We start from the raw sequence: 9,990 nt of genomic DNA, 5'->3' as shown, positions 1-9,990 counted from the left end.
CCAGGATCCAGGGAGACAGAAGTTGAGAGAGACACAGAAACATCCAAAAAGACCAAGAGAGGGACACAAAGGGAGGGACAGAAGCATCAGAGACCCAGGTGTGGGAAAGCAAGCAAGCTGGAGAGGCACAGAGGGGGCAGGGCAGGGTGTGGGGACCATCCCCAAAGTGGGGGTCATGGGACCCCAGCAGTTTCTAATGTGCTGTTTGACTTTTTACTTTGCAAGTTGCCCTTTGCCCAGGAGTCTTGGGCACACGAACCCGCCAGGCCCAAATCCCAGCATCACCTGCTGGCCTTACAAGCATCCTGCTGTGTCTGCACCCCATCCTCTGAGGGCCCCGACTGCCTCTCCCTGCCCATGGCCTCCCTGTGTCTCTGGGTCCCCCATTTCTGCCCACCCCTAAAAGGGGACACCACTTTTGCCCAAGCCCCACTCTACCTGCTTCCCTCCCTGGGCTCACACACTCTCATGACTCCTGGAACAGGAGACCTCTGAAGCCATCTCTGGAGTCCCTGACCCAGGTCCCCCTCCCCCAAGGTCACCCGGTCTGTCACATTCCTTACCTCCTGCTGAGCTCAGTGCCTCATCTGTTGGGGGTGGCCCCAGTGTCCCAGGGCCCTGGGGCCAGCTGCCTGGCTGCTTTCTTCATTCCTCCTCACATTCGCTCCCAGAGCCCACCAGAGCAGAGCCGCGTGGACTCTCTGTGTCCCTTGTCTCCCTCGCCAGGGTCCAGGCTCAGGCCTCCAGCCTCTCTCATCTGGACCCTCAGCCTCCTTCCAGGCCTCCCCGCCTCCCAGCCTCCAGGCTGTCCCCACACCGCCCGCCCCATGAGGGTGCTGAGCCCAGGACTGACCTGCTGCGCCCTTCATGGCCTCCACCCACTGTCCTGGACAAGGTCCAGCCCTCAGCACCCCCTTGGAGGCCCTAGGGCCTGGGGCCTGGCAGGGACCCACCCTCATCCCTCGTCCCCCGGCCAGTGACCAGTAGCCACTGCCCCCCCTTGTACTGCAGATCTCATTCAGAGTTGTTTCCCATCCTTCCCTTTGCAGAGGCCCCCTCGGCCTTCTGGAGCCAGTCCCCCAAAGTCCCCTTTAAAGCCCCCCCCTCCGAAATGGGACTTGTTGCCGGGAGGCTCCTGTCCCCTCATGTCTTCCTCCCAGCCTGAGAGCCAGCGCCTGGCTTCGTCTGCATAGGCCAGACCCAGAGGTAGGGCCAGGGGAGCCGTGTGAATGGCTGAAAGGACAAAGGACGAGGAAGCTACAGTGAGGGACAGCAGGCCCTGGGGAAGGACACAGAACAGGAGGGGGTCCTGCTCAGGTGAGAATGTGGAAAGACACCTGATGGGAGCCGCATCCTCCTCCTGCTCAAATCCCTTAGGGATTTCCCCCATTGTCACCTCCTTCCCCCATTGTCACCTCCTTGCCCCTGCCTCACTCTGGCCTCCTCAGGGCCTTGGCACTGGCTGTTCCCTCAGCCTGGAATGCTTTTCCTCCACGCCTCCTCACATCTCCCTCCTTCCCCTTCTTCCAGTTGCAGCTTTAACAGCCTCCAGTGCCCTGAACGAGTTCCAGCCATGCTGCACTGGCGTCTGCGGCCGCGCCGATGAAGTCAGTGGTTTCAAACAGCACCTATTTATTCTTGTACACTTGCTGAGGCCAGAAGGCCAATGAGCCTCGCTGGACTGGAGTCAGGGTGTGGGCAGGGCTGGTTCCTCCTGGGGCCCTGGCCCGTTCTAGCCTCTGGGGGTGCCTCCACTTCCCCGCTCGGACCCCTTTCATCTCCAAAGCTGCCCACCGTGTAGCAGCTCTGACCTGCTTCGTTCGCCAGGTCTCGGACTCTCCACTCCTGCCTCCTCCTCCACCTTTAAGGACCCTCCCGATTGCCCCGGGCCCACCGGATAACGCAGGATCTGTCCCTGTTTTCGGGTCAGTGGAAGCAGCCTTGGCTGCCCTCTGCCCTGTACCGGAACACACTGGCAGCTTCTGGGATCACAGTGGGGGCATCTCTTGGAGCCACTGAAGGAGTAGCATTGAGACTCAAGAAAGAAACTTGCTTTCAACCCACCGAACACTCTAGATTGTGTCTATCTGCTCCTGGTCTCTCCCCCTGGCTCACAAGGGCAGGGATTTGTGCCGTTTTCTGCTGTGCCCCCAATGAGGAGGCCCAGAGCGGTGGGTGACTCGCTCGATCCGGGAAAGCTGGAAGGTGGTGGAGAGCTGGCATCTGAGCTCCCGGGGCCCCCGCAATACCCACCTGGCTAACAGCCTTTCTGCTCAACAGCAGCCACTGAGGGAAAGGGGCCCCCCAGTCAGATGCGGGCCAGGCCGGTTGCAAATGAGCAGATTTATTGAGGCAGCAGCGGCATCGAGGAGCAGGGGGTGCGGCAAAGGGGTCAAGAACTCCGCGGAGTCCATGAGGTGCGGGGCCTAGTCCTTCCCTGGTGCTCGGGCCAGACACGGACGCACAGGGACCACAGGGACAGACGGGTGGCCCGGTTCCCTGCTCCGCAGGCTCAGTCTGTCCGCAGCCAACAGCCCTTTTCCTCCACCTCCTTGGTCACCACCAGCAGCACCTCACACAGGCCCTGAGCCAGGGCGGCCGCCAGGAAGGCCCTGGGCAGAGAAATGAGGAGACTGACGCTGGGGGCCCTGGGTGTTGCCTCCAGGGCGGGGGGGCCTAGTGCCGGGTCCTAGCCCCAGAGTCGCCTCCCCCTCACCTGACGCCGTCCTCGTCCCCCAGGACCTCGGGCGCCCGCAGCTTGGAGTCCAGGTTGTAGTAGACACCGTCCACCTGGCGGAGGGCCACCCAGTGCCGCCGGCGCAGTGGCAGGGACAGCAGCCCCAGAGACATGGGTGACGGCAGGTTCAGGATCAGTCCCAGCACCTGGGGCAGGGCCAGCTGGGACAGGGGCCTGTGTGGGAGGAATATGGACCTTGCTGTCAGGGTCCCAGGCTCACCCGCTGGCCCAAGGGTACTGAGCTTGTGGGACCCAGACTGGCGTGGCAGCAGTGGCCCCGAGCCTGCCCCAGGATGCTCCTCGCTCAGCGCGCCGTCTCCTTCCACTCACCCGATCATGCATGCGCCCAAGCCTCCCAGCCATCTTGAGACCACCCCCCACCAACTACCCATCTGTCGTCCACCCAAACATCATTCACCTACTGACGCTACTGACCAGCCAGCCTCAACCAACTCAACTTACCCACCATCCTCCAACTCCTCATCCACTCTTTACCTGTCCGTCCATCCGTCCATCCAACTATCCAACCATCTGTCTGCTCTCCGCTGCCTACCAATTATCCATTCTTTACTCACTCAACCACTCATCCACCCCGTCAGCCAACCACCACCTACTCAACACATCCAACTACCCATTTACCGTCCATTTAGTCATCAGATTACCATCTATCTACCCGTCATCCACCCCTCGGCTCATCCTGTTGTCCATCCAGTCACCCACTCATCTTTGTGTACAATCTCCCAACCATTGGTCTGCCATCCATCCATCATCGAGCAATGCCAACCTTCCACCCATCTACCCCTTCTTGTCCCCTGTCCACCCATCCCTGTCCGGCTTTGTCCCACACGGATACTGTCACATGGCACCCACTGTGCCAGGCTCAGCACGTGTGATTCAGCGCTTGGGGTCCCACCTCCTTCTGTCCCACCACACGGTGGCCAGGCCCAGCCCTTGCAGGGCAGCCATGATCACGTTGACGTCATAGTTGCCGGTGCCCAGGAGGCTGCGATGGGGATTCAGCCGGGAGTCTGGGGCCAACCTGGTTGGGGGATGGTCAGAGCCTGAGTTTGGGGCCCCTGAAAAGGTCTCACCCTCCCCACAAAGCAGGAGAGTCCCAGGGTCCTTGAATCACCCAGCCTTTGGACTCTTCCCTTTGTTTAACCCCATGGCTCATTAGCCCCAAGCCTGATTCCTCCTGTCCCCAAGTCTCTCTGCTCTGTCCTGGAGCCAGATTTCCCCACTCAGGCCTCATCCTCCCCCACCTGGACCCTCATCGGCCTCCAGCCTCCCCTCCAATCCCAGGGGCTCTTTCCATACCTGACACTGACCCTGCAGTTCTCCTGCTCCCAGACTTCCCTGGTGCCGTCACCCCAGGATAAAGTCTAGCCCCTCTGCTGGCCTCCTAGCCTCAGTCCCACCCTAGCCACCTGTCCCCAACCACATGTCCTGTGCTCCTGCCTCCCAGCATCTCCTCCAGCTATCTATCCCCCAGCTCAGGAGGCCCACCCTGTCACCACTTGTCTCTCTGGGTCCTGCCTTCTCCGAACAGAAGCACCTTTGTTCTTTCTCTGGGCCCTTGGTGGGCAGGGCAGGGGGAGGGGCTGGAGAGGGAAAGTCTGTATATTATTTTCCTGTGTATCTGTTTGCCCTCCCTCTGGGCAGGGCTCCTACTGGACTCATCTCTGGGTCTCCAGCATGGCCTCGGTGTAAAAGAGTTGATGGGCCCCGATGCCAGAGGAGATGAATAAATCCTATAATACTCAGTCTGAGGGGCCGGGACTGTGCCTGAGGATGCTGTGGGTCCATGGGAGGGCTGTAAGCAAGAGTGGGGAAGATGGGGTCATCTTTGGGTGTAGCATCATGCCAGTTACTGACAGGAGGAAGGATCCAGGAGATGACAGGCTTGGGCTAGGAATAGGGCTGTGGGGACAGACAGGAGGAGACAAGGCAGAGCAGGAATAAAGTAGTGACGTTTGAAATCTTGCATAGTGCGAAGGAACATGCCAGGCTGCCAAGAGAAGGAAGCTGTTCCAGACAGAAAGAACAGCCCATGCAAAGGCCCAGGGGCATTGTAGCAGGGCTCATTTGGGGACTGGGGAGGACTGTGGTTTGAGGGTGCAGTGAGACATGATGCTGAAGAGGAAGATGGGGACCAGAGCATGCACGGCCTTGGATATTAGGCTGCAGGACTTGGGACTTCTCCCAGGGCTGCTGGAGAGCCACATGAGGGCTGTGAGCAGGGGAGGACAGGGTCAGCGCTGGGGCTGTGCATAGCGTGGACCGTTGGAGAAAATCCAGAAGCTGAGAGGCTGGCGGGGATGTGGGGATGAGGGTCCAGATAAAGGAAGGTGAGGCCTGAGCTGGGGACGTGGCTGTGGCAAAGGGCAGGTGTGAGAGGCCACAGCTCCATGTCTCAGTCCCAGGGTTCCCCAGGCAGGTGATGGGGCGGCTCTGTCCCTGCCACGCTGGGAGACCTAGTTGGTTGCTCTGCCCAAGAGCCCCACTTCTCCAGGGGTTAGGACGGGTCACGGTCACCTCTTGCAGATCTCATCCGCAGCCTCCTGGCTAAAGAGCTGCTGCTGCAGGACGTTGTTGAGGGCGTGGACTGCGCACAGCTCCAGGCGTTGCCGTTCGTGATAAACGGAGGGCGGGTTCGGCTGTGCTCCTGGGGCCTGGGACATGCCGTCCTCGGCTCCTGCTCGGGGGCGACGGGAGAAAGTACTCAGCCTGGGATCTGGAGGCCCACCCAACCTGCCAGCAGGCCCTGGAGGCACTGCCATTGAGGTGGGGGCTCAGGGCAGCCTGAGGGGACACTGGTGTCCCTGCTCCCCAGGCGCTCTCCTAGCAACGGGGTGCCTCCATCCCCTACTGCTAAGAAAGTCTCTCCTACTGATCTAGCAACAGAGGACCACCCCCGCCACACCCCTAAGTGAAAGGGTCCCTATGGTGGTCACCTAGGAAACTCTGTCCCCTGTCCCTAGGTAACAGGCTCCCTCTGGTTACCTAGCAACAGAGGACCCTCTCCCCAACTAGGTAACAAGGTTGTCCTCTGGTTACTTTGCAATAGAGAAATCCTCCTCCCTTGTTTCTAGGTAACAGGGTCTCCTCTAGTCGCCTAGCAACAGAAGACTCCCCTCCCCTACCACAAACTACAGGGTTCTCTGCTCCTGTCACTCGGCAACAGAGCCCCCTCCCCGGACACCAAGGAACAGAGACCTTTCCCCCACCCGTACCCCAACCGCGGCGCTCGCCCGTTGCCTGGCAACGCCCCTCACCCCGCCTGCCTCTCTGCTCCCCGAAACCAGGGGCTCCCGCATCCCCCTGGGCGGCGGCTCTGGGTTCCGAGTGAGGGGCGGGCAGCACGGCGCTGACTGGCCAGGCCGGACGCACACAGCTCCCGGCGGCCCCCGCGAGCCGGACTACGTCTTCCGGCGGCCCCCGCGACGGCCCTCTGCTCGGTACGGAACTTCCGGGAAGTTTGGCTCGGAAGTCCACGGTCGCCCCGAGAACGCGGAACTGCGATTCCGTCGCCAGGGCGAATCCCGGAAATATGCCCTACAAAGCCCTCCCCCGGCCTTCGCGCGCGGCCACGCCCCCTGGTGTTCAGAGGATTCTGGGAAATGTAGTGGGTAGGCTCTCGCGATAGCTTCCGCGAGTGCTGCTTCTCGCGTGTGCTCGTCCTCTGCGGTGGCACCAAGCCTGTTGTGTAGTCGCAGCGTGACGTTACAGAAGGGAAACAAGGGACCAGAGACACCAGACCATGCAGGGAGAAGAGCCTCCAATATTTACTGAGGCAGGAGGGAGGCTGGGGGTAACCGAGGCCAGGGCGGTGATGGGGGGACGTAAATGAGACGAAGATGTCCAACAGGGAAGGAGGCGTCTCAGCAGAGATGGATCCCCGGCCTGGAGGGGAGCTGGCAGCACCCTGCAGGGGAGATAGAGGGAATAAAAGGCTGGGACCGAGAGATGAGGAGAGACAGACACCTGATGGGAGGGACAGACGAGGGTGAGGGGTGGAGGTAGACAGAAAAGGACTGAGACCCAGAGCGGGAGTGAGAGGTTATAGGCTCCCGCCGGGGGGGGGGGGGAATACAGAAACTCAGAGAAAGGAACCTTGGACAGAGATAGATCTATCAAGATTCAAAACCGTGGAGTGGAAGGTGAAGGAGAAACAGAAATAAAGATCAAGTCAACAGAGACAGATTGAGAACTGCGAAACCAGACAGAGCCCGAGACCCCAGCTCCGCAGAGCAGGGGGGCCCAGGGCTTGGGGAGAGGGGCCGCACCCAGGAGGCTGCGCCAGAAGGTGGTAACAGTGGCAGAGCCCGTGACAGCGCCTGGCTCGGCAGGATTCTCTCTGTGCGTGTGCACAGCAAACCTTCGTCCTGTGGGGCCCAGGGGTCCATTCAGCTCCACGTCCACCACGTGCATGTCTGTGAGGCTGGGGCAAGCAGGGCAGTCAGTCCAGCTGGCCTGGCCCCAGCCTGAACCCCCGCACGCCTTTGCTCACCTGAGATCAGCCACAAGCACCCCAACCACGCGATCAAACCCCAGGCTGGGGGCGGCCAGTGCGGCAGCTGCCATGGTGTTGGAGTTTCGGGGGGCAAAGCAGCAGAGCCCGCGCACAGGGCCTTCATAGAGCACAGTGCGACGCCCAGTGCTGGGCATCGCAGCCAGTGGTCCCTCGAGCCGGAAGCCATCTGGGTGCGTGGCCATGGTGACGCGAAGACTCTGGAAGTGACAGACAGGGTAACGGGACTGGGGGTCTCTGTAGGCCCTCTCTGGTTCTCCTGGGAGCCCAGCGGGCCCTCACCTGGAGGCCCCCAGCTGCATCCAATCTGGTGATGTCCTCAGTGCCCCACAGGGCCCCCCGGGCCACAAACACAGTGTGGTTCCAGCGGTGCGAGGCCTCCAGGAGCTGCTGCTCTGTGGCCTGGTCAGCCAGGGCTGAGGGGGACCCCACCTGGGGTGGATGAAGGTGGGGAGGGGCTGAGGTCAGGGGACGGTCCCACTTTAGGGTGGGGTGGGGCCGAGGCCGGCTGGGCGGGGCTCACCAGGAGACTGGCATAGCGCAGGATCTGTGCCCCAGATTCCTGGATTATTTTAGGATGGGCCACTTCCACCACAAGGTCAGGGTGCCTGGGAGAGGGGAGAGATGGGGGAGGGCCTTGGAGAGGTGTTGGACCTTCCCTCCTCAGATTCCCTCAGAGTCTCTAGAGGCCTGTCACTCTTCACCCTGGCCTGAGAGGTTTTGCATTTGGCCCAGGGAGGGTAAGGGACTCGCCTGAGATCACACCACCTAAGGGAGGCCAGAACAGGAGCTTCAGGGAGCCCTAGTCTTTCACGGTGAGATCACTGACCTCTCCCCAAGAGCAGCGAGGTTCTGGAGTTGCAGGGAAGAGGGCACACTCCCTGCCATTCGCCCTGGGTCACGATTCCAGACAAAAACAAGTTCTAGGCCCAGTTCTGGTCCCTGAGTCAGCAGGTGAGAAACAAGGGACTGTCCTGGGGAGAGGGAGGGAGATTCAGTGAGAGAGGGACAGAGACCAGAGGGAGGGGGACAGAGACCAGAGGGAGGGGGACGGGACTCTGAGGGAGGGGGACAGAGGCCCAGAGGGAGGGGGTCAGGGACCCAGAGGAAGGGGGTCAGGGACCCAGAGAGAGGGGGATGGGGCCCCGTGGTGGGAAGTGGACGGTGCTCAGGCAGACAGAGAGGCAGAGCCAGGGTGCAGATAAAGACCTACATGAAGGTGTGTTTGTGGAGGGCAAAGGGCTTTGGGGCTTCAGGAAGGGGCCTGGGGAAGAGGCTCCGGAGGGTCAGTGACTCACCAAGGCGGCCGTAGCCCACCACCCCTACCCTCCTTGGGACCCTGTCGAGAGCCATGCCCTTGAATCTGGTGGTCTTCGTGAGGCCGGAGCTCTGTCAGCTGCTCACTGCCCCCCTCCCCTCAAGGCCTGGGCAGTGGCTGATCTTTGGACATTTGACCCTTGATCCTCTCCAGAACCTTCCCCTTTCCCCACAGTGGCCCAGCGGAGAGGGTACATTTTGCTGGGGTGGGGGTGGGGGTGGGTGTGAGGATCCTGGGGCAGTGGGCACGATGACTTGGGGTTCCAGGGCCCTGCATGCCCCCCAGTGTACCCAGCCCCTTCCTTCCCTGCTTTCTACCCTCCTCCCTTCCTGCTAATGTGGAAAATTTCCTCTGCAGTCCCCAGCCCCCCTTTCTGGCCAGCCAGGTTGTCATGGAAACTGCATCCTGCTTGGGGTGGGGGTAGAGAGGGTTGGGAGCGAGGGAGAGGAGAGGAGATGCTGATGGGGACCCTGGGCTCCCAGTCTGTCCCTTGCTCCTGAATTTCCCGTCCCAGCCCTTGGGCCTGCTACCCACCCCCCAGCCCCTTGTCTCGGCACCCGTGTTTCTTGTCAACATTCCTCCTCCATCTTTTCTTTCCTTGGTTCTGTCCCTGACTCTCTCCCTCCATCCTGTCGTTGTCTCTGGGCCTCTCCCTGGACCTCCAGCCCTCCAGCCCCGCCCTGCCTTCTCTGGGCTGGCTGCCATTCTGTCCCCAGCTGGGCCAGGCCCGCATCTCCTCCCCATCCCAAGTTCCCAGGGAGGCCTGGCCTGGTGATGCCCGGTCTCACACAGGCAGCAGGAGCTGGAGCCCGGCTCATCCCAGCCCTGTCGCCCCCAGCCCCAGCCCGGCTCCAGTCTGGTCTCCCCTCGGTTCGTCTTGACTTCTCACCTTTCATCCACCCTTCTCCCGGCCACGAAGCCACAGCCCCCCAATACTGCACTCTCACTCCCACACCCTGCCCCCTTCCCCACCCCCCATCGTCCAAGGAGAAGTCCAAGAGGCCTGCAGAGGCCCCAAGGTCCCCCAAAATGAGGCTGAGCCAAGGCGCCCTGCAGGTGCCTGGCATTGGAGATGGCGGAAGCTGCGGCGGCAGTGTGGCTCCCTGCCCCCCCCCCACCACCTGGTCCCCGCCGCAGCATTGCTATGGCAACCAGGATCGCCCTGAAAGAGGACCGGAGAGAAAGAGAGCATGAAAGGGAGCGATGGGGAGCCAGGCTGTAAGAGTCCCAGGTCGACAGGCAGGAGCAGGCAGACGCAGACAGACAGGGCCAGAGACCCCAGACGGCCATCGCAGAGGTGGGCAGCTCTCGGGCCCCTAAGGGAAGAATGTGCTTTAGTAGGAGTCCCAGGTGGGGGAGACATGAGACTGCGGTGCGCACACAGCCGGAGAAGGGGGCACAGAG

The 9,990-nt window shown here is 61.6% G+C and overlaps 2 protein-coding genes across 5 annotated transcripts; both read right to left on the bottom strand.

Moving 5' to 3' along the window:
• Window positions 1-2,324: 2,324 nt before the first annotated feature.
• On the bottom strand, window positions 2,325-6,293 carry JOSD2 (Josephin domain containing 2). Of its 3 annotated transcripts, none has more exons than XM_011223168.3 (5): window positions 5,971-6,287; window positions 5,273-5,432; window positions 3,651-3,776; window positions 2,717-2,911; window positions 2,325-2,612 (listed from the first exon to the last, which is right to left on the bottom strand). In XM_011223168.3, the coding sequence occupies exons 2-5, from the start codon at window positions 5,416-5,418 to the stop codon at window positions 2,513-2,515; spliced, it is 567 nt and encodes a 188-aa protein (XP_011221470.1). In that variant the 5' UTR covers window positions 5,419-5,432; window positions 5,971-6,287; the 3' UTR covers window positions 2,325-2,512. The 3 variants fall into 3 exon arrangements, with proteins under 3 accessions (XP_011221470.1, XP_011221468.1, XP_011221472.1); XM_011223166.3 differs by having other exon boundaries at window positions 6,013-6,285; XM_011223170.3 differs by lacking the exon at window positions 3,651-3,776 and having other exon boundaries at window positions 6,013-6,293.
• A 227-nt stretch (window positions 6,294-6,520) lies between these two features.
• Window positions 6,521-9,222, bottom strand: ASPDH (aspartate dehydrogenase domain containing). 2 transcript variants are annotated; one of them, XM_011223165.3, is made up of 7 exons: window positions 8,567-9,222; window positions 8,098-8,242; window positions 7,792-7,876; window positions 7,551-7,700; window positions 7,248-7,468; window positions 7,024-7,178; window positions 6,521-6,662 (listed from the first exon to the last, which is right to left on the bottom strand). In XM_011223165.3, the coding sequence occupies exons 1-7, from the start codon at window positions 8,619-8,621 to the stop codon at window positions 6,619-6,621; spliced, it is 855 nt and encodes a 284-aa protein (XP_011221467.1). In that variant the 5' UTR covers window positions 8,622-9,222; the 3' UTR covers window positions 6,521-6,618. The 2 variants fall into 2 exon arrangements, with proteins under 2 accessions (XP_011221467.1, XP_019653717.1); XM_019798158.2 differs by lacking the exon at window positions 7,551-7,700 and having other exon boundaries at window positions 8,567-9,221.
• Between the last annotated feature and the right edge of the window lie 768 nt (window positions 9,223-9,990).

The sequence above is a fragment of the Ailuropoda melanoleuca genome, chromosome 12, assembly GCF_002007445.2.
Source record: "Ailuropoda melanoleuca isolate Jingjing chromosome 12, ASM200744v2, whole genome shotgun sequence".
NCBI lineage: Eukaryota > Metazoa > Chordata > Mammalia > Carnivora > Ursidae > Ailuropoda > Ailuropoda melanoleuca.
Note: the sequence above shows the minus strand (reverse complement) of the source record. Positions and strands in the feature narration are given on the sequence as shown.

Coding starts and splice junctions, on each gene's coding strand:
- JOSD2 (XM_011223168.3), bottom strand. CDS start 5,418: ATGTCCCAGGCCCCAGGAGCACAGCCGAACCCGCCCTCCGTTTATCAC. Junction 3,777..5,272: donor GCGGATGAGATCTGCAAGAG/GTGACCGTGACC, acceptor TCCCCCAACCAG/GTTGGCCCCAGACTCCCGGC. Junction 2,613..2,716: donor GGGGACGAGGACGGCGTCAG/GTGAGGGGGAGG, acceptor TTCTCTGCCCAG/GGCCTTCCTGGCGGCCGCCC.
- ASPDH (XM_011223165.3), bottom strand. CDS start 8,621: ATGGCTCTCGACAGGGTCCCAAGGAGGGTAGGGGTGGTGGGCTACGGC. Junction 7,877..8,097: donor CTCGCTGCTCTTGGGGAGAG/GTCAGTGATCTC, acceptor CCCCTCTCCCAG/GCACCCTGACCTTGTGGTGG. Junction 7,179..7,247: donor GTGCTTGTGGCTGATCTCAG/GTGAGCAAAGGC, acceptor TGCTTGCCCCAG/CCTCACAGACATGCACGTGG.